This window comes from Lissotriton vulgaris, unplaced genomic scaffold (assembly GCF_964263255.1).
Source record: "Lissotriton vulgaris unplaced genomic scaffold, aLisVul1.2 SCAFFOLD_968, whole genome shotgun sequence".
NCBI classification, from domain to species: Eukaryota; Metazoa; Chordata; class Amphibia; order Caudata; family Salamandridae; genus Lissotriton; species Lissotriton vulgaris.
In genome coordinates, this window is record NW_028255614.1 from 674929 (window position 1) to 699803 (window position 24875).

General features: G+C 45.3%; 1 protein-coding gene across 1 annotated transcript in view; it reads right to left on the bottom strand.

Annotated features, from left to right (window-relative positions):
* Positions 1–945: 945 nt before the first annotated feature.
* LOC147659060 (uncharacterized) overlaps positions 946–24875 on the bottom strand; it is a 140158-nt gene continuing 116228 nt past the window's right edge. The window contains exons 8-11 of the mRNA XM_086951999.1: positions 21452–21600; positions 17679–17756; positions 3805–3918; positions 946–2887 (exon numbers count right to left, since the gene is read on the bottom strand). Of these exons, the coding sequence (XP_086808125.1) occupies positions 1712–2887; positions 3805–3918; positions 17679–17756; positions 21452–21600 (1517 nt within the window). The 3' untranslated portion in view covers positions 946–1711. The remainder of the gene's footprint in view (positions 2888–3804; positions 3919–17678; positions 17757–21451; positions 21601–24875) is intronic.

Sequence of the window (24875 nt, forward strand, 5' to 3'; positions counted from 1 at the left end):
AAAAAATGAAAAGGCAGCTTTGGTGGCCATTTGCAGCAGCAGGAAACTGTGCTGTGTGCCACAAAGGGCAGGGGGACTGCTGCCAATTAGCGACTGCCCCCTGCTGAGCCCTTACCACCAGCATGTCCCCTACCCGTATCACCAGCAAGGTTTCCTGTTCAGACCCCGATGCACCATTTCTAGGGCTCTAGCCTTTCCTCAGCTGCTAAGCCCCCCACACCTCTGTACCATGCGTTGGATGTCTGTTCCAGTGAGTGTGTCCCACATTTTATGGGTGCGACATACAGTAGCCGGACAAGAAACTAGCTGTGTGTCCTGGGGCATTTTACACTTTACTTCTCTGATGTTAGGGATGTCAAAACACTTTGCCTCCCTTTCCCATGTGGAACATCCTGAATTCACCCAACCCAGGAGAATGAAGAACCTTTGTTTACACCTGGTTAAGGGCTCCCCTGGGTTAATGGCTTATCCAAAGGGTTACCTTCCTTCCCCTGGTTAAGCGTGCCCCCCCAGGCAATGATGAACCACTGGAATTCTCTCCAAACTACAGGGTTCAACTCTGCCTCTACAGTTTTTGCAAATCACCTAAACAACTCCATCGTGTTTTCTAATTGTGTCACTGCCTTCACTACCATTGGTATTTTGTATGTTTTGAGGCCCTTATTTAGAGATATTTGTGAATATAATGTTTCCAAATTCAGAAGACTGAATATCAGTATGTTTTGCCATTAGAGGGAATTTATAATGCGCCACAGCCTACCACAGAATATTCAATGTTGAGAGCTAGTGGTATATAAGCATTTCGAAATATTCTAACAGCTTTTGCACCATACATGTGGCAATTACCAATAATAACTTTATGTCAACATTCAGCCTTTTGACTAATTCACATATCATTGTGGAGGAGCCTAACTGGTGGGCTCCTACAAGAACACATACCCTGTGTATCTCTAGAGTTTTATTAAGTTGGAAAGAGAGGAGCTCACAGACATGTAGTGACAAGGAATTTCTGTTGTGATTTAGAAGGTGTAACAGTGATCCGTTTCTAGGATATTTCAGCAGCAGTGCAAGTTGAGTAACAGGCAAACAATGGACCAAAAGTCAATGAACAACATCTCTACTGCTTTGGGTGAAAATATACTAGAGAAGATAGGTCCTGAAGGAATTTTTCTTCCATTCTCTCACCTCAAAACTGTGCAATACAGAACAGACTCAAAGTCCACATGGTCTTGACCTAGTGCACGTTGTAACGGAGACAGAAAGGACTCGTGAGCTACACAGTTTCTTCATATCATACTGTGCTGAATTGCATTTGTATTTATATTGCACTTTTTAAACCAGTTGCAAGGCCTAGCAGAGAGAAAGAAGCTCCTGCAGGATAATGGAAAGCACAGGGGAGATTAAAATCCAAGAGAATCTGTCATCTGTATATCAACTCTTTCCACTAAAATAAAGCGATCTCGTATTGATATGCATCAGTCTGGGTTACCCTAAGTCCATGTAATTATTTGTTTTGCTTCTAAAAGTCCAATGGGAGTCTTTTATTGACTTTGTGCTTCAATGATTAGTTCTCTTTTAAATGTATCTCAATGTAGAGGTAAGAGAATGAGGTGTACTGGGAACAATGTGACCTAACAGAAGGAATCCCTGCTTGCTGTAAGGACGCTGTGGACACTTAGGCCTGCCACATGAGGGTTAGAAATCACCTCATTCACTCCTCCAAGGCTTTGAGCATGATATCCAACTCATACAAGCAGTCTTCTCTCTCCAGGTCCTGGAGAGCATAATATAGTTGATCTATGCTTGTTTCTGGATATTTCTCAAAGACAAGGGCGGTAGAGGAGCACTTGGACCGTTGAGCATTTGCATCCAAGGTCTGAATGTCCTGGTGGGTTGCTTCACCTATCTTCTCCATCAAGGATCTCCAGTCTTTAAATGTGGGATGCTCAGGATCCAACAAGCAGCACAGCTGGTGCAGGGTGTCCGCATGCAGCCAACGGATACTTGCACAGCGCTTCAGTCTGGTCAAAACAGTGATGTCATAGCCAGCCATAAGTACCCTCCAAGGCTGGTCCTCTACACCAGCTGGTTTCCTACAAAGGGTTTCTTGTTTCTCTGCAGCTGCCAGGACTTCGTCGAGGGTGTAACCTGCGATCTCCCAGGTCAAGGATTCTCTTCTCTGATTTAAGACAACAGGACTCAAGTACAGCTTGTGCCAGTCGTCATCAGCACTTGTTTCGGCCAGAAGCTTTTCGATGTACTTCCCTACTGTTTGCAGCAGCCCCCAGCATTTGGATCTTGTATCCAATTTTGACCTCCTACACAAGCTACTCTCCCAGAATCCACGCACTATCACGTTCACAGATAGTCGTGACTCTGTCACCTGTACCAGCACCTCTGCCTCTTCCATACACTTGATCCCATCTTTCCAAATGAGGAATCGTTCATCTCCAGACCTGGTGAAGCGCTTCAACAGACGGATCTGCAAGCGAGCAAAGAATGCTTGGCTGAAGAAGCCAGTTTTTGACTTCCAGCTGTAAGCAATGCCATGGTATACATTAAACTGATTGTTGTCTTGCCAAACGGAGGTAGCCCTTCCGCTAGCCAGCCATGCTGGAACAATGTACTCATCTGTCCCAGGTGGAGCAAAGAGCAGCTCCAGCTGCTCCAGAATCTCAAAGACACATCCAATCTCCCCACTGCCATCCAGCTTCAGGCAGGACTCTAGGTCACTGCGCCTCCATCTCTCACGATCTGCTTGCACCACAGAATTCAAGGTGAAGTTTCCAAACGTGCCAAATATATCATGACACAACCACTTCAAGTTCAGAATGACCAGGCCATCGGTTGAGCCTTGACTGTTGTCAACAGTAGGAAAGTAGAGTAACTGTAAAAACAAAAGAGCAAACACATTATTTAGGAAAGTTCATACTACTGTGATAAGATGTATTAAAAACAAACACTTTGATCTAGTTCACAGTAACTTCAGCTGACAATCAAGGAATTCTTCAGAGAATAAAATGCATACTGTGGCTGCTCAAATTTTAAACTTTCTAAACGGGGCCTAATACTATACATAAAGAGAAATTGAGATGATTTAAAGCAGATGAAAAGCACTAACTAGTAAGGCCCTCTCCAAGCAAACTCCACCTTATCTCCGCACTTTTCTCTGCGATTCAAATTTTGTATGGAACTCATGATGCTAGCTGCCATTCTATGACTTTTCAGCTGAGTTAATGCTGTGGGTTTATTTATTTGTTGAATTTAATGAGTCCTCCTTAATCAGTGCATCCATTTTTAAGATACAAAAATGTATTTTACTAAACAATCATAAGGCACCGAACAGTAAAATCAGTCCCAGTGTATATCAAACTAAAACTTGATAGGCAACATTGATATTTCGTAGCTGTTAGGCCTGGTAGCCTTAGAGCAGTCATTTCCCAAACTTTTTGCCTTCACCCTTCTATTCTGTGGAATTTGTTTTTGTTGCCTTGGGACTCTGCACACTTTACCACTGCTAACCAGTGCTAAAGTGCTTTTCCTCCTTAAAAGAAGGTAAAATATTAGCTTACACCTAATTGGCAATTAGCATAGTTCACTTACATATAAGTCCAAAGTAAAGTGGTATAGCTCTCAGTGTTTTTAAATACATTGTCGGAGTGCTCCAGTGTATTGTTTCATTAGTAACAATACTGCAGCCTTTTGGCCCAACCTGAGAACAAATTCACCAAGCACCTCATGTCGCTACGCCCTAGTTCACAAATGACATGCATTCAACACCGCCAGTTTCTCACCGATACCTACCTCAGAAATATTGTGCAGATATTCCACTGCCATTATGAGTTGTTCTTCCTCGATGGGCTCAGCCAGATTCTCTCTCACTTTACTTAACAAATGCTTCCAATGCATGAACTTCATCTGCAAAAGTATCAGAAAACACACTAATAATTAAAAAGTGTCCTTTGATTTTTTTTTGTCATGCCTCCCTCTTTCTTCTTAAGAGTGCCAGGAAGAATAGTTTCTACCACTACATCTTTTGTGGGGATTGTCAGTACTATAGCTGGCTGCCACTGTTTGAGCCCATGCCTGATGTTATTTGGCTCTTTTTTCTCTCTAGAAAATGGGTTACTTGAACAAGGTTCTTCACCACAGGCTTCGATTCAGTTACAGATAAGGAATATTTGAGTCTTTATTAGCTAACACTAGTCCCAAGTTTCTTATCGCCATACTCTTCCTACCTCTACCCCAGCCACTCAAACCTTTCAAAGGCACACTTGTCCTAGTGATACTCACTGCAGTATAGGAACAAAGCATATCTTCACTCCTAGACCAAACAGCTCTATTTTTCATTGTACAACACGGAAGAGCTATAAGCTGCAATATATTATAACAATTTGCAAGTAAATGACATCAACCAGAATAGAAGATATCCCAAGCAGTGACTGATGATAATGCATGAGGTGTAAGATCACCTCCATCCGCACACAGGACCCATTCCAATTCGCTAACACTGCCAAACCCATTAGACACCTAATCCACCAACTAACGTCACTGATCTTCCCTCACAACTTGCAACGCCAATTTCCAGTTGTGTCCTTTATCCAAATACCACGCTTCAGTGCTCAGATCCAACCAGATATTAGGACTGCATTTAGCTTCGCTAAGGTCACGTTTGACATTTTAATGTACCACATGGCATAACTTTATCAACCCAGGAAGGGATAGGGCAAGTTTTGGGTAAATTTACCTACAGAGGGAAGGTTTTGGGTAAATTTACCCCACAGTATTACATTACATTGACAGATCTCAATTCTAGCAACAGCAGTTGCCGCTGGTGAATCGGATTATAACATTTATTCTTCTGGGTTGAGGTAAACAAGCTTGAGCACTGTAAGGATGGGAGTCAGGGCTGAACAAAGCTCCCAGGAACTGTGGCCTTCTCTGAGCATTGCTGGGACACACCTAAATGCTCCTAATAGATGGCAAATCCAGATCCTCAGGCATTCGCCTAAAGTAGGGCACACATATTTCTGATGAATTGGAAGCAGTGGAGCATTCTTACTGAATAAATTATTATTGTGAGTTTTTTATTTTATTTTCTCCAATACTCTTAAATGGATTAACTCTGATATTGGGTGGCTTTAGTCACTGATGATGCATGATGGCACTTGGCAATCAGTCAATCAATCAATAAATCAATCAATCAGGGCGGCAGATTGCATGTGTTTGGTGGGTAGGTGAAAGTTCAGGCCATAGCTGATGTATACTGGTCCTTGGTAGTGGGGGGGGGCCTTGTATGCGTGTTTCATCATCTTGAATTGGCGTCTTTTCTGGATGGGGAGCCAGAGGAAGTTCCTGAGATGAAAGGTGATGTGGGTCCATTTGGTGAGGTCCAGGATGAGTCTGGCAGCTGAGTTTTGTATCATCTGGAGTCTCTTCAGGAGTTGGGTGGTAGTGGTTTCTGCGTAAATCGCATTGCCGTAATCCAGCCAGCGGGTGACTAGTGCTTGAGTAATTCATGGTGATTTGCTATCCAGGATGATGCAGAGATTGCGGGCATGGTTTGTAGGGGCTGGGTGTGGGTCTGCGTTCGGAGGGCCACCAGCTGTCGTTCCACAGGGAGATGTTATTCCCAAAGGTAAGCCCTTCCGTCTTGTCCAGACTGAGCTTTAGGCACTTGGTCTTCTTCCAGTCAGCAGTCATGCAGTTGTGGAAGTTGGTCAAAGTGGTGCAGAGGTCTCCTGAAACCAAGAGGATGAGCTGGGTGTTGTCTGCATAGAATATGATGTTGAGGCCCTGGGTTCTGACGATGTTGGCTAGGGTCCTCATGCAAGTGATGAACAGAGTAGGGCTGAGGAAGGATGTGCTTCACAGGAGGGTGTTTCCCTGCATAGGAGCATCTTAATTGATTGTATATTAAAGTCCTTTTCATGTACACTAACCCTTACCTCCACCCTCACCATTTGTCCTGATAGATTCCTAGCAAGTATCCTACATCTAACCCTCGTTTTAGGACTATCCTGAACTGTTAACATAGCCCAAGGCAATTTCCTTACGCAATCACATCCCTAACTTGTTGAATAACCTAAATGCATCTGTAACGCTAAAATAAATCTGTTTATACACCTTTTTCTTAAATTTTGCAAAAAATATATTTTCTAACTAAACTGTTTTCGATTTGTTTTACAAGGTTTTTTCTTCGCACTTTGCACTTTTGGTGTGTTTATTTTTTTAACGATTGACCTAAGTGGGTTCCTGCATCATGATGGAGTAAACTATATTAGCAAGCATTTCTTCTCCCCCAATCTAGGTTTTTGATCATGTAGGTCAGGTGTTTAAAAAAAAACACTTATAAAAAAAAAAGAGTTACTCCTTAAAACAGTGTGAAAAACGTACGCAGTTGGCTAAAGTAGGAGAGAAATACTAAATATAAAAGGTTATTTAAGTGAGTCTGCCCAGTAAGTATTGCCACAGGTTTGGATTCTAAAGACCAGTCAATATTACAAAACTCAGCAAAATACTGATGGCACAGCCGAATAACAAATACCAGTTTTACCTCTAGGACAGTCCCTGAATTCTACTGTTTGTGTTAATCTGCCTCTTACGGACAGTTACAATGCCTTAGACAAAGGAGACTCCCAAATTCCTAATTTATGAATGTTGGTGTCAATAACGCACCCTTGACTTCTCTTTGGACAGTGCATCATTGTCTACTTTGGGGTTTAAACATCAAAATAATTTCCAGGTGCCATACCACTTTGAGATTCAGAAGCTCACTACAGAATTCCTTGGAGAAGTGCAGGTATGAAGTGTTCTACTTCATAAGAGAAGAAATTATCTGAGTGTTGACATGGGCTCATTCTTGGAGTGATCTGTGGTTTAAATAGTTCATAGCTGTACGGAATGAAGGACATCAACAAGTATTTTTAGAGACTGATAAGATTAGCGTCTTGGCAATATATAAAATGAATTCAGCGTTCAGAGAAAAATCGAATCAAGATAGATGCTCATCATTTCTTCTTCAGTAATAACATTTTGTGCAACGAGCTCTCTGATATTTGCTGATCTGTATTTTGTATAGGGTCTAACACTCATAAACAGTCTACCAGTCAAAACAAACTCTAGCATCTGTAATATAGAAACTAAGCAAGCAACACAAGGAAGTACAACGAGAAGAGACATATCTTATACAAATGAAGAGCATAGATGAATCTACCCTCTTAGCTGGAATGACAAAAGGGAGTAACATGTTTTGGAACAAAAATGGACAGCAGATTATGAAGAAATAAGAAGCTTTTAGGGCTGAAACCGAGATTGACAGGTTTGGATGAGTGGTTTTCAAAAACCTAAATTTGCAAAAAGAAAGGAGAGGGAAAAACAAATACTGTTGCACAAAGAGTACAAAGCATCTGGAGAGGTAGATGGACAACTCCACACACTGCTGATTTTTAGGTCTCGACCTACAGCATTGCTCTAGCAATGCTTGTTTGTTTGAGATTATAGTAGGGCTTTCAAAAGTCTACCCAAACTGCTGCAGATCGGGTACGGTTCATGTGAGCCAGGCGCGTGCACATTCACACCCACACCATTGCCAGCCACATCCCACACCATTTGTCTAAGCCTCGGCATCAGACTTCAAAGGAATGTGCTCTCCCGCCCCCGCCACAGGAATGCTGAGAGCTTGGGGTTTTTTTGGATTCATTTAACGAGACGGTCCACGTTGCCTTCCTCCTCTCCAGAATAAAAATACTGCCGCAGGCCTCTTTCGTCTCACTCCTGCAGGATTCGGCAGAAATCAACCTGACACCACACGGGGGTGACAATGCTCAACTTTTCCGATGAATAAACAGAATTTACATTTCAGAATGTTATCTCCCTACTTATTTTAACGCACTATCATCGTGGCGCATTTGTGACCCGCCAGTGCCCCTCCCCCTGTTATTTATCACGTAAAAGAAGCAAACTACAGAAGCCGCATCTTTTTCCAGTACAAACTGGGCGCAACCACTTTACCCCATGGGGTGGCTACACACCCCTGCCTCCACTTCCTCACTTCCACCCTCCCAAGTTTCAGAGGCAGCCTGCCAGACTTGCGACGAGTGATGGCGCTCTTGCGCTTCTCTGGTACGAGCTCTGCACTGACAAGCGGGGTTGTCGTCGGCTGAGCGCTTTACGTCTCACAATGAGTTTGGTAAGCAACCAAGCGCTATATGAATTCAAGCACAGTACAAAACACGTGCTCGGGCAATCGGATCTGTGTTGCTGCCTCGCTGAACCTACCTCACAATCCCTTATAAAGGTGACAATGAACACACTGAGAGGACTGTGCATGTAACCTGCACTCTGTGACAAATCTTGTTACACATCTGGTGTTTGGTCCTATATTTCAGGTTCGTTTTCCACTTCATTGCATATTTCTTTTGCTTTCTTGATGAACGGGTGTGCGCATATGCTTGCTTAGGGCAGGTCACGGGAACGCAGGACAGCTCTCCAACAAATATCCGTCCAGGCCCCCCACCACTCACGGTGAATCCGCAAATGACATGCCTCTGACTTGGAAAAGTGGACTTGGTTCTTATAAAAACATATTTTTTTGTGTTTTATATCTTGAACCACTAGAACATTTGTCTATTCCGATGTACTTTCAAGCAAAATGTGGGCAGCTGAGCAGTCACAGTTCACAGCTGTACTATTTGAAACTAACTGTAGACGTGCTCCCTCTTCTAATATTTCGCTCCTCTCTCCCTATTCGACCTTTTTTACTGTCCATTCTGCATTTCTCATCTCTCTCATTACCTCCTTTTCTCCTCCACTATCTTCACTTCTGTCTTTTTTTGCTCTCAACTCTCGTTTCTTCCTTTCACTTTATTCTCTCCTGTCTTCCATCGTCCATCTATGTATAGACCAGTCGCCTGCTTCATCTTTCTGCTATTTTCTTTTCTCTCTCACGCTCTTTCCGACACCTCTGCTTCGCTACCTCCAAAATGTGCTCACTTTATTTTCTTTCTCTAATCTCCTCTTTTATTTAATCGCTCATAACCTTTTCACCTGCCTTTCTCCCTTTTTCAACCATGCCTTTGCTTCACTGTCCGCCTTTAACATTTTTTTTTCTTTGAATATCTACATTTATTGGTCTCTATCTGTGCAACTCTCTCCAGACTGCCAACCGCTAGTTCTTTCTGTCTCACTCCCCACACACACAAACACACACACACACACACCCACACACACACAACCACACACACACACAAAACCACAAACACACAACAACCACACACACAACCACACACAACCACACACACACACCACACACTCAACCACACACACACACAACCACACACACACAAAACCACAAACACACAACAACAACCACACACACAACCACACACAACCACACATACAACCACACACACAACCACAACCACACACACACACACAACCACACACTCAACCACACCGTCAGCACACACTTTCACCAGGCACAGACACCACCAGCCGTCAGTGCACGCTTTCACTGGGCACAAACACCACCAGCCGTCAGTGCACGCTTCCACCAGGCACATACACACCACCAGACATCAGTGCACGCTTTCACCAGGCACACACCACCAGCCGTCAGTGCACGCTTTCACCAGGCACATACACACCACCAAACATCAGTGCACGCTTTCACCAGGCACACACCACCAGCCGTCAGTGCACGCTTTCACCAGGCACACACACCACCAGCCGTCAGTGCACGCTTTCACCAGACACACACACCACCAGCCAGCAGTGCACACTTCCAACAGGCACACACACCACTAGCCATCAGTGCACAATTTCTACAGGCACACACACCACCAGCCATCAGTGCACACATCAATTGTTAACACATCCACAATTAACTATTGTAGCAATCACAGTATAGCGCACTTTACTAAACATATTCATCTAAAGCGCAGCATGCCACCATTGCTAAAAAAATAAATACACATTTTTTTGGCCTACAATTTATAGACTTTTGTTGCAATTGGTATTGCAATATTTAGCAATGCCAATAGCTCAAACTTAATTAATGCGAGACCTATTGCATTGCAAATGCTTGTTAGAATATACTATTTAAGTGAATCGCAGGTTCTCAGTCTCTTTAGCTTAGGATTTCTTTAAACTTGCAAAGGATGAGTCTTGCAAACCAGTGGTATTGATGCTTCACTCTCATTTTGAGTTTTAGAAAACACTTGCAGTGCTCCAACATGCAGTGAATAGATTTGATAATAATCTCAACTGGGAGAAGGCCCAGTACTGCACAAGATGGGGAAGGATGTCCTGAAAAATTTTCCTACCTCATTCGTTTAATTACAAGGTTGTGGCCCAGGGTAGTTTGCAAACTACTTTCAGGGCCCCCTTTGCGAAGGATACCCCTCTCGTCCCTGACACCATTCTCTGCTCTGTGTGCATATATAGTCTATAAGAGATGGAGAGAGGGTGGCTGTGAGCAAGCCAGTAAACTGTTCTCAAATAAAAGATTTCTTTCTTTCACGCAGACACAAAAGCAGTTTGAGTTGGGTCCTGGGCAGTTCAACACTACGCCAGACTGGCTAATGTGGCACATTCGTCACAGATAAACTCTAAGAGCATGTAATTGTGAAGCAGTTGGAGGCGGGCAGACACTTGATAACACAAATGTATGCAGCTTTGGTGGTGGATAAGGGGGGTTCAACTGACCGAGCTAGAGAACAGTAAGGTGCAGATTGTACCAGAGTGGAAGAGAGCCAATGAACAGGCCAGACAGGGTTCCCCTAATGACAGATTTAAACAGATAGAATTTCACTATTTATATAGGACCTACAAGATGCCAGGCAAGCTGTCTAATATTTACCAAGCCAGATGTGGGCGAAAGAGGAGGGTGGGTGTACTGGCTGCTATACAGTGTCTCTGCTGGTTTAATGTACTATAGGGGTCGGGATTTTGGCTTCGCCATGAGCCTGAAAATGAAGTGCCTGTGTATGTTTGAAACCTCAATAAAAATCCCCTCCCTCCAAAAAACACTCGCAGTCTCAACGTCATTGGGAAGTCAGTGGGATTTTTATCAAGGAGACTGTACTTCGTCACAAACCAAGAATCTTCAATCCTGAGAAATCGCACATCTTTTCTCTGCTCCACACGGATGCTGAAATCTGCTTTGTGCTTCACACCTGACCTGTAATGTTTTCTCAACTATAACTAACAGGTGTATGTTCCATGTCTCTACGTTTATAGAGCTCCCAAGAGACAAAAACAATGGGGATTCAGAGAGTGGTATATTCTCAAAGTGAGCTAGCTGTCTGCCTTCGTGAAAAGGCTAATTTTATTTGTGGGTCAATCCTGGAATCAAGGACATTTCATAAAGTGTCCTGGTAAAATACCCATTAGATGTGCACAAGGAGTAGGGGGGTGGCCAAGATGGCCACCACATCAGATGCATTTTAATCTAGCTCCGTGCGAAGCCCACCATTTCACCTGTGACCCAGAGCCATCTACCTCTGAACAGGCTGGGCCCGTACTGCCCGTCCCTTGGTGACCTCCTGCGGGGCCACATGGAGCCGGCAATTGCCGAGGTTTGTCGCATAGTTGTCAAGTTTTCAGATTGCTATGTCTGACATGTTGATATTTTCAGTGTAATTATGAGTGACATTTCAACGACTATGAGTAACACTTTCATGCAAGCATAAAAATCAAACCCTGAAGACCTGCCCAACTGGACAAACGTGCTCCTGTAAAAGTATTAAGAAGAAGATGAATTACTTTACCACACCCATTACAAAAAAAAGGCTATTAAAGGAAAAATTATGTCTGGCAAACCTGGTAGCATCCAGACTGCATTGCCGTTTCAGAGCAAATCCAGGAGTATGCAGGGCTCACCTGTACACCTCCTTCCTGGTACAGGAGGATAGTGAGTTTGTGCAAGGACAGTGGTGGTCGCCTCCATGTAGAGCGATGAGACGTAGACACTATTAGAGGTTTCTGCAGGATTACACACACACTACACTAGTATAGTTTTGCATCACCATTGTCGATTGCAGATAGATGGCACTTGTGCAATCTTTTCCCTGCTTATCAAATACATGTGCAACATTTGCACAAACTGACCAGTGCAGAAATGTAGTTTGCACCGGTAGGTCATTCTTCTTGGACTTGTGCGATGGATAATATCTGGTGTTTGTTTATCCGTCTTGTAGAAGAGCACACAAGCAAGACAAATGTTTAACAATGAAACACATACATGTGAAATAAATACAAAAATGATACCAGATTATATTGATGCGTCAGTAGAGTTTTGCCCCAGTTTCTTGCTAAAGAGTGAAGAGTGGCCTCCACTGTCTTCGTCACAACATTTACTAAACAGCTGGCACAAGTGAGCGAAGTTAGTGACCAAAGTGAAATTAAAAGGAAGGGTTGTGCACAGCACCTGAAGGATGAGGCACTCTTGTAAAAGTAAATTAAATTTGATGAGGCAGTGACACTTATCCTAACAACGCATTGGTGATGTCACTGCCCCCGTCTACGCATGTTACAGTTTCACTCATGGCTGGTGGCAGTACATTGCTGGCGCAGGGGTCCACTTCTTGTGGGTGCGATGCCCCCAGCTCTCCTCCACAACCACCAACCACGTTGGTACTTGGCAGGGCTGTGTTGTCAGTGAGCAAGGATTGATGGTGGTCAAAGAACATGAAGGATAGACCCAGTCGCGAAGGGTACTTGCTAAGCGGTCCAAGAGGAGAGGATGGATTACGACTTGTAAGGCTGCATTTACTAGTGCACTGGACTGCAGTAAAGATCATCCACGCTGCAGAGGCACCTGGCTCCAGCACTTTTACCTTCAGATAGTGCTTAGCAGCACTGTTTGATACATATTCGAGTCCCTACCTCAATGAAAGCTACCAGCTGAGTAATATTCACATTAGCCCTCTGTGGCGGGAGAAGAATATCCCGGTGCATGCAGACACAAGGTTCTTCCGCCTCCTTTGGAATGGCAGATATGCTGGACCTCCGAGAGGTGTCATCTGTTTGTGTCAGAAAAAGGGAGATCTGCTAGGTGAAGTGACCCCACTGTGTAGGGTCAGTGGCAGGCGAACCATGGTTCAGACTGTCTCTGTATCAATATGCAGATGGGCCCGGCACAGCCACACGGCACAATGGGGTGCAAGCTGCAGAGGCAGGCTCCCGGCTGCACTACCTCAAGCTGGCTCAGACTGCCACACTTAAATGTACCACACCCGCCCGTTTGTGGCACACTGTCGGCTGTTGTGATTGGGCAATTGATCACATTAACTGACTCTCGTGATGGGTGTTGGGTGAAACACTGTAGCCAGCCGAGCCCAAAGTGAGCTAAGCCAACTCACAAGCTTAGCTTGCTAGATGCAACCAGTACACGTGCTGTCATCTAAGAGTGTGATGTGGTGTCAATCAGCAGCGTTTCGGCATTTGCTGAGGAGGCGCTATAAATGCGTGACAATGCATTTCAGTGCGGTGATGCGGACCACCACACTGAAATGCGTTAGTCTAATGCCTGATGCGTGATACTTGGCTGCGCTGTTGTCGGGCTTGCACTGGTTCGGACGGCGAGCGGCTGGAAGTGCTACCTACTACGAAAGAACACTGCCCGGAAAGGGGTTGGCCCTGGGGACTGTGTCGCGGGGCGGACCTCCGATCCCTCACTAATTGCTGCCCCCGGGTGGTTGCAGAGCCCGTGAGGGCAAACAGGGTCACTGTGAGAGGCGACGACAGGAGAGACCCAGCGTCGAGAGGACTGCACCTCGGTGAGGCCGCTGTGCTCTGACTGTCTCCATAGCCAGCCCACCCTGGGGAGGGTGCCAGAGGCCGCAGTGGAGTTCTGGGGAGCAGAAGCCCTGAGGGGCGAGCCGAGGACTCGCTGGAAGGAACCAGGGTGCTGCCTCCTACACCCCTCCAACACTGGTGTGGCTGCTGGGGATGCTCTGCAGATGACTATAGTGAGGGCTGTGACGTGACAGTCCAGTTGTGGAACAGGCCCCGATCCCCGTTGCACGGCTGTACTTGCTGAAGACCTGCCCTTTGCAGTGCGGAGTGATGACTGCCCTGTACTGGCACTTAAAGAGGGTTCCTGGGAACGCTGAGGAGAGCCAGGCTGAGGCAGACAGAGGACTCCATTCTCCCCCTGAATCACCGGGTGTAGACTCTGCAGCTGGAGGTGATGCAATGGTTGTTGGTGGCCCTTGAGGGTGCCACCCGACGCTGGAGGGATCCCCGGAGTGGTGGTGAGTCCACTGGTTTATGAGTAAAGGAGAGGGAGCCGAGGCCCGCCTGCCTGATAGCGGCCTAGGGCACCGAGAAGGCAGCTCATTGCAGTGATCACTACCGATAGAACTTGGACTTAGCAGTGAAACTTTGGGGAAAGAGCACATAACTGTGGTGGATTCACCATCTGGTACCCCCTTGTGAAATTAAGGCTTCTTGAGAGGGCAGTAGAGACACATGGAGCCCAATGTAGATGGTGGTTCTCTCCAGTCTTCAGTGTTACAAAGCCCCGCTCTGAGCCGGCTGACACCTCCCATACACCTCGAGTGCCCGGGAGACATTGCATGCTGATGGTGCCTACCTGGTGGATTTTGTCCTTGCGACTGTGGCAGTGAGGCTTGGGGAGTCTCGACTTGAGGCACTGTTGAGAGTGCGGAACACAGAAAAGCCAGTTGTAAGACACTGCAACACAGACCACCCGCTGCCTTATACGGGAAGCTGCCAGCGCAACTCCAGGTGCTTTGCCTTGTTTGTGGTGCCCTACTTACTGTAGCCTTGATAGCGAAGGCACAACTTAAATCGTTGGGGGTCCCGCCTGACATCGCGGATCCTACCCAAGACATAGGGGCCAATGGCGCGCCCAGACAGGAGACCCCATATGACTCCAACTGGATAGGATTCTAGCGGCCATGGAAGATATAGGCACAGTGACGGTGGGTCTGGGCCAACTTCATGCGGAACATCACAAGCTGGCAGACCGAGTCAAAGAGGTAGAAACCTCCATTATTGAACTCAGACCCGAACACACCACATTTGCTAGCCAAGTGTCTGAACTGAGAGATAGAGTACTGTTCCTTGAATGGAGAGCAGAAGATGCCGAAGGCTAAAATAGATGAAACAATATCAGAGTGGTGGGGCTTCCAGAGAGAATCGAAAAAGGGAGATATGGTGAGTTACCTGGAGACCTGGTTAAGAATGTAGGAGGCTGCTGGATTACTCACACCCTTTTTCGCACTGGAGCGAAAGCACCATGGACTGGCGGTGGCTTGACTGCTACATTACACGGACAGAGACATTATATTACGTAAGGCTCGCTCCGATGGCCCCTACGTGGTGGGTCAAAACAGGAGATCCACTTTCCCCTCAATATGCAATCTGTAGAGCCATGAGGCAGGGCTGCCCGCTATCACTGCTGTTGTTTGCCTTGGCCATTGAACCACTAGTGGAGCTATTTAGATGAGAAAAGCCTGGGCCTTGGCATAGCAGTTGAGGGAAGTGAACATATCATCTCCCTCTATGGTGACAATATCATTTTATATCTTGAGGATGGAACGAAAGGTGTTCTACGCACTCTGGAACACCTGTGGAGCTTTGCGGTGGTGTTTGGCCTGCGGGTCAGTAAGACCAAGACACATGTCTTCCCCATCTCCCTGAGTGTGGCGCAGCCCCAGTGCTTCCCCTTGGATTTGATGTGGTCATCTACCTCTTTTTGTTATCTGGGAATCCAGATCTTTCACTAACTGGAAGAGCTACGAGAAGCTAATGTGGGGACTGCTCTCCATTCTCTGAAGACCTGTGTCGCCTTTTGGTGGTCTCTTAAGATGCCTATAATAGCCAGGATCTTGCTCACTAAAATGGTCATGCTCCCAAGACTCCTTTACTTTTTGGGGAATTTACCAGTGGGAGTGCCACTCACATGGTTAAACACTTAAATGCCCTGGTACGGGACTTTATCTGGGATGGTGAGCTGCTTGGCTCACCGACGATTTTCCAAGGCCCAGGGGTGGTACTTTCTGTAGCATTGAAATGCTGACGTAGGTGCGGTTCAAGAACGGCAGGGACACAGTTATATGCGCCTGCTATGCCCTTGGTGGGCCTCCCTCATGGTGGCTCACCGCTTGGCAGTTGTTAGTGTGGACAGATACTGGGCTTGTCATGGTGGGTGATTGCTACCACCAAGGTACCTTACTGCTGTTGGACGAATTGATGGAGCTGTATGACTTGCAGCTGGGACAATTCCTTACCTATGAAGCACTGACATGAATGTTCCGAGACCGATGGGGGTGGGAATCGAGAAGAGCCTTTGACACATGATCTTTTACAAATAATGGTCTCAATGGGATGAGTTAGGCACCTAGTGACATGGCTCTATCGACCCCTTGCAACAATGTTACGTAGTCCTCTAGCAGCCTTGCAGGGCAGATGGGAATAGATCCTAGAATGGGAATTATCCAACCCGGAGTCGCAGAGTTTTGGCCTCCCCACGAAAGTTCTACAGGAATACGAGGTTAAAATATACTCAATTTAACTATATACATATGACGTGTATGACAGCTCACAAAGTACAGGTGGTATATGGAGGGGAACCCCGCCCCTACCCAAGTGGTCACTTAGATGACTATTATACAAACCTGGTATGGCACTGCTCTAAATTGCGGCCCTATTGGGAAGAAGTACTTAGGGCCCTGGAGACAGCACTTGGCCAGTCCCCTTCATGCACTCTGGAGGCATGTCTTTTGGGATTACAACTGAGACTGGGCACACTAAAAGTAGAACAAGGTTCATTGACTTAGCGCTGGTGCTAGCAAAAATACAGTTAGCCATGACCTAGAGGTCAACTAGTGATCCTACGGCTCAGGCCCTGAGGGAGGTTGTCACCCAATAGGCGAAGGCTGAGGAGAGGGCGTAGGCCAGAGAGGAGGCTAGAGGAATACAGGCTTGCCCTATTGCAGATTTTTGGACAGAGGTGCTGGTGACTTGGGATGGTCAAGGGGAGGAATCTGTAGAAGGTGACGAACAACCAGAGGGTGACTTAGCCAGGACACCTGTAGGCCAGACTGAAGGGGTGACCTCTGGATAATCCGGAAAATACTAACTCTGTACTGAGCTTTCCATACTGCTCAGACAGAGGACACATAGGAGACTAAATTCCCCTGCACTTCACACTATGCAATAGGCACTATCTGAAAAGTCCTGAATATCCTTAAGGACACCGGGAGGAAGCCCCCTCTGTTCACCCCTGTTTATTGAAGGCCATTGCCCATGGGCATTGAGAACTGGGGATGCGATACTGCTTGGTTTATTTCTATGTTTGCAGTCTCCCTGTCCATCAGTATCTTTTTTCTTTTGTGTTCCTTATTATTGATATTTGTGTTTCCGGTTACATACCTGGCAGCCTAAATCTCTCGTCATAAAGATCCATAGTATAGTTCTGATGCTGAAATGTCCCCTCTTCTTAAAAGCACGGGGTTATTTCCATATGATCAATGTTGATGTAAAACGTTTATGCTACCTAAACTTGTCTCAATCACAGTGATGGATGTCGTTATTGAGGCTAAGTGTTGTCTTATTACCCTGTAACACACTGCTGCGACATGTTCAAATATAAAATGGCAATAAAAAAAACTTTAAAAAGATGTGCACAAGGAGTGAACACTCACCTTTCCCATCCTGCAGAGCTGTGCTACCGTTTCCATCACGTGGTTACAGATGCTGGGGATGCTTTGGCCAAAGGTGTCCTGGAAACAAAGATTGAGCCATGTCTGTAATTCATTAACCTTTAGTGACAAAGTCTGCTTTAGAGGATGGTTATCAAATGACTGTACAAAAAGAGGAAAGACCAACCATAAAGAAGCAGCAAGACAGGAGGAAAGCCATCCACATGACTAAGTGGAAAAGATGTTTAGGGGCTGGAGCAGTGGCACCTGGAAAACTGCAAAAAAATGGGTGTGAAAGAAAAAAAGAGAGACAGTGAAATAAACTGTGCTGTCTAGTCAGAAAGGAACTATGATGGGGTAAATCTGAGGATGATGAGAAAGAAGTCTGCAGTGGAAAAAAGAAAGGATAGAAAGGGGAGTGAGTGGAAGAATACCATTGTATACAAATGTTGGGAATACTGAATAAGAAAGACCAAAGAGAATGATTATAGGGTGGGACATAATGCGAAGAAGGAAGGGAAATAGAGGTGCACAAGATGAAAAGACAAGAGGATGGAGGTAATAAGGAAAGGTCTGTGGCTGCTATCTGTGTACAGTCATATATTCCAATCCGTAGAGAAAGGACTGCAGGGTTTGCCAGAGATCCTCTGGCAGGTCAGCATCCGTTCACTCATTTGAGTAGCTGAGCCAGCACAAGGTTTAGACTGCAGCAGACAGATACCAAAAATTCCAAAAGCAGGTATAACAGATTGCCACATTACAGCATCAAATATGGCACTATTGTCTGAATAGTCAAGATTGCCTAGGATGTCAAATATCCCCGATACACAGACAGAGACAGACAAAGTTAGAAGTTTGATGCATAGGCATGCAGAGAGTTTGAATTCATTTTCACCAAGTTTAGTGGGGCAAAATTAGGCTTCTTGGGTTCTGGGATTCTGTACTAATGGGTACCCTGGACAAGCTATAGCCCTCTCATGATATCTAATGAGAACCAACCATGTGTCAGAAGTTGCCTTCCTTTATTCCAGATGGGTCCACATAGAATTTCACGAATCCAAAATCTAGAGTAATTTGTGTGGAAAAAGTACACTGAATGTCACTGGTGGAGTTATGTATTTCACTTGGAACATTCTTGGTCTAAAATGGAAGTCATTCCTGCATATTCTACGCGCTGCAACATCCTAAGTGTTTTCGAATGTTGAAGAAATTTTTGGTCACATTAAATAATATTAGCTTGAACAAGCATGTGTTTCCCATATGGTTGTAATACACCCAGACTCATCAAAACTGTTATGTCACAGATACTGTGAAACTTCAACACTGCTTCTTTACAGATAGAATAGCCCATCCCAAATTCAAAAGAAGACAAAGCGCTTACTAAACTAATGCATGCTACATAACCAGTAGCAAAGCACTACAGTCCACAATAGTAAGATGACAATCATAGGACACAGTTTGAAAACACATTTGAAAATTATGGTGTGGGCGTATGCCCTACTTGCAGCATTAAGTGGTAGCAGACAGCAGGATATGTAAGAAAATGACCCCCTCTTGGCAATACATTGCCATTTTCTGAGATTTTTAGAAGACTTATAAGTTAATTTTGCTTCAATCAGTGGTTACAAATGTTGTTTATCCCGCACTTAACCTCTCTCAATATTGGCTTTTAAGGAAAGAGACACATGGATTAGAACAAAGGTCTAAAGCTTCCACAATCAACGACTTCGCCATTAGGCTTAGGCCAACCATGGCCACAGGATAGAAGCCGCACAATGTCAACTGCAGGTATTAGGAAGCGGAGTCAAGTCTGCAGAACGCCTGGGATGTTCAGGATTTCAAGGGAATAGTATGTTTTCCTGCATTTTTATAGAAGATGAATTTATCCTACGTTTGTTAATTGCACACAAATAATCGCAATTTGGTATTAGCCACCTCTTGAATGTAATCCTCCTGCAGAAAATTAACTACTGCCTACTGACAATTCTACAACAGGGAACACTGTATTGTCAGTGTAAAACAACTTTGAAAGATGCTGCTCTTTAACTTACAACTGAGTGTTTTACTACAACGTGACAGTGAGCTTTTACTATGTTATGGACAGAGGGGTCCCAGACTAGAGAGAGCAGTCAATATGCAGTATAATAAAAAAAAATTAAATAAATAGAGAGAAAGAACAAATCACAAGTGCAATATTTATTATTCACACTGCACTTATATCAACCTTTTCATGGTTAAACATATCAAAAAGAGACATTATTTTTTACTTTTCAGTGATTTTTTGTGCCCATATAGGAATGACGGAGGGAGGGGAGTGCTGGGTGAGGATTAAGGAAAAAGTTGTGACTCCGTATTAACTAATATGTAATACAGACAACATACATTCTAGTTCATGTATATATTCTTTAGAATGGTCCCCAAGGTTCAGGGCCACACAATACATGCAAAAATCAATACGTTTTTATGCATAATCAAACTTCTCATTTATTATGCATGAGGATTCTCAGTTTCACAGCTGGATTACCATCTTCGGCATAATACTTCTGTATAAGGGTCACCACTATCATCATCCTTGTCTGACATGCCCACAGTACCATGCCACATTAAGGTAGAACCCCTGAGGGTATCTTTTATAAGTACCACATGTTAGCTGGGAAAACCAGAGGAGAAAGACGTCCATGCTGACACGCTGACATGAGAAGCTGATGTCTCTGCCTGCAGAAACTCCAGCACACAGTAGTCTGACATCCCTAGCGGGGTGTTCAACTCAAGATCAAGACGGGGTCCTACGCTCTCTCACATCAGGTAATGGGGTTGTCTCTTTCCTAGGGGGATTCTTGGCTATACACCTCCATACATTCTGAGTACACTTAGGTACATCTAGTTAGGATTGCATCATAGGAGTACGCATTACTACTGTCATGTATTTATATGCCTGCATATAGTCCTTGTTTTAGCGCTATGGCAGAATTCTATATTTTATTAACTCTTTTGGTGCTAATAACCATATATATCGGTTTCTGTCTCATGGTTGTTGCAGCACACGTATTTAACACTAGACTGACTCTAGTTTGATAAATACTTATTGAAAATGTCCCCACAGTTTATTCTGCATATCTCTCTGAGACAAAGTGAGCACGAGTGACTGAGCAAAAAGTACTGTACTGTTTCCATGTTCCCTGAGGGGACAGGGATGTAATGTTCGATAGTTCCCTGACACTATTCGCTCCTTGGTAAGGTTGTGGGGGCTTATAGTGGCACTGTGAGCTAGCTGGTCAACAGGCGAACATATCCTGTGGGGGTGTCTGGAATCAGTCTGAACACCAATCCCTTAGTTTAGATTGTCTAAGCGTTCAGATCCTGTATAGATTTATAGGAACTTCACAATATGTGTTCTGAGAGAATGTTTTTGCCAGACGTTTTCAGACCATGAGCACAGGCATCGAGCTAATGTGCCCTGACTGCAGCCAGTCTTCAGATAGCCCCTCGGAATTTAGTGAAACAACTTGAAACGAAAGCTTTAAAACTCCAAATATTTGAAATACAAAACTGAAAAAGGTTTGAAACATTTAAAATAAAAATAAAAATGAATTGTGAATGCAGATTACCAGCCAGGGCACAGGATACATTTCAATATACTTGGCATTTTACAAAGTGTGTTTAATGTGGTGCAAAATTTGTCTGTGGCTGCATAGGCAAGATTTTATTTTCACACCAGTGCATTTGCAAACCTTTGTTTCCAAAGTGATAGTCTGTAACTAATTCATAGACTTTACCTGCATCATCCCCACGGAGGTCTCCTCCAGCTTACCACGCAGAGTCTCCAGGTCAGCAGGGGAGGTACAGTTCACATAGAATTCCTCCACCTCAAAGCAGCTGAAGAGTTCCTTGAACCGGGTCCTGACGCATGTTGTGAAGTGCTGAGCTGGGGAGGGAATATCATCAGAGGGACTTAGACTTTATTGGACCACTGGGAGCCCTCTTATATATATTTTTGTTGTTGAAATTGCACTAGGTATGTGCAGGTGTTGCAGCACTTGATAGAGATTAATGAATTGCACATTTTCTAATACGATTTGGAGAAACTTTTGACTTTGTCAGGATTAGGCACAGACGATTTTCATGCATATTCCTCCTCTAGATTTACCAACAATCGACTTTTTTAAGGTCAGACAATACACTGGAGTGAAAGTTGCAGAAGCATGCATTAGCAATTAAACTGTATTATATGTATTCACAGGCAAAATAATTCCTGAAGCGCAATGAAAAACACTGGGGTTTGGGGGATTTTTTCCTCCTTATTTACACACTAATTGTCACCCACTTTATTGTAGATTACATTTCTGTGTGTAAATATGGTGGGCAAACACAAGGTAAAAATTCAATACCAATAAGACACAACTTTTCGCGTGTTTACTGCCTTTTGAATGGCCTTCGCCAACTTGCCCCCTTTTGGCATTCATCCCTCCAAAAGCAGAAATATCCAGTGGCAACGTCAGGGGATTTCACCTCTTTAAATCAAATGGGTTTCTAGCTTTCTGGGGAAATCTTACCCAAAATGTAGAGACCTCGGAACCAGCTGCTTCAGATTGGGAGCATTCACATTCTCCTTTGTTTCCTTCTGCACAAGCTCACACAGAGTAAGTCATTAATCGCTTTTTTATAGGCCTACTGCAGTATTTTAATATATTTTTAGGTCTCGGCTGCGAAAGGCTGGGCATGCCCAGTATCGCTGGTGCAAATTTATGTGTTTAGGTTTTTTTAGGTATGGGGCTTGAACCCGCCCCTCTTCTCCATTGGCTGGCTCCCTAAACGGAGGCCAGCCATTGGAGGAGAGGGGCTTCACTCCATTTAAGCCCCATCGTTTTCCAGATTCGGGGGCATTTCTCTCTCGTCTTTTGCTTTTTTAAGCCCCGCCCCCTTTCTAGTGGTGGGCGTTACACCCGCCCTCTCGCCAAGGTCCCAGTCTATTCCTCCTGTAATGTACCTTTTGCTACCTCTTGTATTTTGTTTGCTCACAATTGTCACTTTTGCCTCATGTAACTGATCGTCTGCTTTTGTAATTTGTTCACTCGTAATCTTCTCATGTATCATTACTGTTCCTATTGTGAAGCGCTGTGACGCCTCCGGGTACAGTCCGCGCTATATAAAAACGCATTAAATACATACAAATACCATCACCCCGTGTCGGTGTCTGGACTTGTTAGGGGTAGGGAGAGCTGCGGTGTTACTGACCCTGATTTGTGCTTGTTTGTAAGCCGCACACACGGCCGGCAATGATGCGCAGACCGGGACAAGAGGGAAGCTGAGGTGAAAGCTTGTTATTAAAACCCTTAGCTTGTGAGCTACGCATCCGTGTCCCCTTTCCATTTCCATGCCTTGATAGAATTGACCAGTGAAGCAAAGTAGATCTGCGCCTGCTAGTGTTGGGCATAGGGCAGGATGAATGCTGCTCCCCAAGATGGCGGCAGAAGAAGATGAACGAGATTAAGACCCCGTTCACCACTCGAGAAGGCCTCTACAAGCTGCTGAGCAACTCCGAGTACAGCCGTCCCAACCGGGTGCCTTTTAATTCGCAAGGCTCCAACCCCGTCAAGGTTTCCTTCGTCAATGTCAACGACCAGTCTGGCAACGGGGACTGGGTCTGCTTCAATGTGGGCCGTGAGCTCTACTTCTATATCTACAAAGGCGTGCGCAAGGTGAGGCTGACAGGGGTCTTGGGATGCCACAGGAGGTGGTGTTAGAGGGGTGCAGTCCGTGGGGAAGTTCCACCCTGAGGGTGGAGCTATAGTCAATTTAGTGCTGACTTTTAGAGGTTCTGTGCTTTGGAACGTTGTTACCTTGGGTGTGTATCTGTCTCTCTGTACCTTAGTGTGTGAATTGCTGTTGTGGGGTTCCATACGGTTTAGTGGCTGAAGACCTTTAGTCCTTTGTTGTTGCTACTTAGGGGACTGTCTCTTTAGAGATGCTGCTCCTTTGGGAGTGTCTGGCCATATGAGCATTGCCTCACTCACTTTGTGGTGCGTGGTGTGTTGTACCCTTTGGCTTGTCTCCTGATGGTTTTTTTTGGGGGGGGGGGACTGTTGCTTTGCGGTGCATATTTTTAGGGCCTTTTGGTCCTGTTCGTTATATTATTTTTAGTTTGTGGTTGATTTTCAATGTTTGGTATACTGTCCTTCACAGGTTATGATCCTGTCCTTCGCCAACCTTCACCCAACTCCCTCATCAGGGGCACTTGTACCCAGTGGCGTCACTAGGGGGGTGCGGGGGGTGCGGACCGCACCGGGTGACACCCTCACATGGGGGTGACACCATCTGGTTGCGCCCCCCGCCCCCCCAGCAGGCCTCTGTACATGGCACCCCCTGCACCGCACCCGAAGGCCTCGGAGAGACTCGATCCGCTTTAAAAACAAAAGCGAACCGAGATATTTTCTCACCTATTCGAATTAAAATGTTCTCATTAGATAAAGTTTGAAAAGTGTAGTAATGAGGGGCCCCCGCCATTTATATGGAAAAAGACACAGTGCTAAAGAGGGGGGGGGGGGCGGAGAGGGGGGGGGGTATTAACCGCTTGGAAATTAGCTTTTACTTTAGCTGTTACATATCGTAACATTCTCACGTCTACAAACTCGCTGGTGCCTTGTACACAGATTTCTTTTTGCATCTTGAAAAGCTTTAAAAAAACAACCACATGAAAGCGGCAGAGAGTGTAAAAGGGGGGGGGGCGGGGGTCCAGCCCCCTTCCTCCCCCCCCCCCCCCCCCCCCCCCGGGTTTAATGTGCGAGAGAGAGGGAGCTAGAGGGGGTAAGAAGACAGAGAGAGAGACGAGTTAGAGTGAGAAAGACAGAGACAGAGGTAGCTAGAGGAAGTAAGACAGAGAGAGAGAGGGAGCTAGACAGAGAGAGGGAGCTAGAGGGAGTATGATAGAGAGAGAGGGAGCTAGAGGGAGTAAGACAGAGAGAGAGGGAGACAGAGGGAGCTAGAGGGAGTAAGACAGAGAGAGAGAGGGAGCTAGACAGAGACAGAGGGAGCTAGAGGGAGTAAGACAGAGAGAGAGGGAGCTCGAGGGAGCTAGACAGAGAGAGGGAGCTAGAGGGAGTAAGAGAGAGAGAGAGGGAGCTAGAGGGAGTAAGACTGAGAGAGAGGGAGACAGAGGGAGCTAGAGGGAGCAAGAGAGAGGGAGCTAGAGGGAGCTAGACA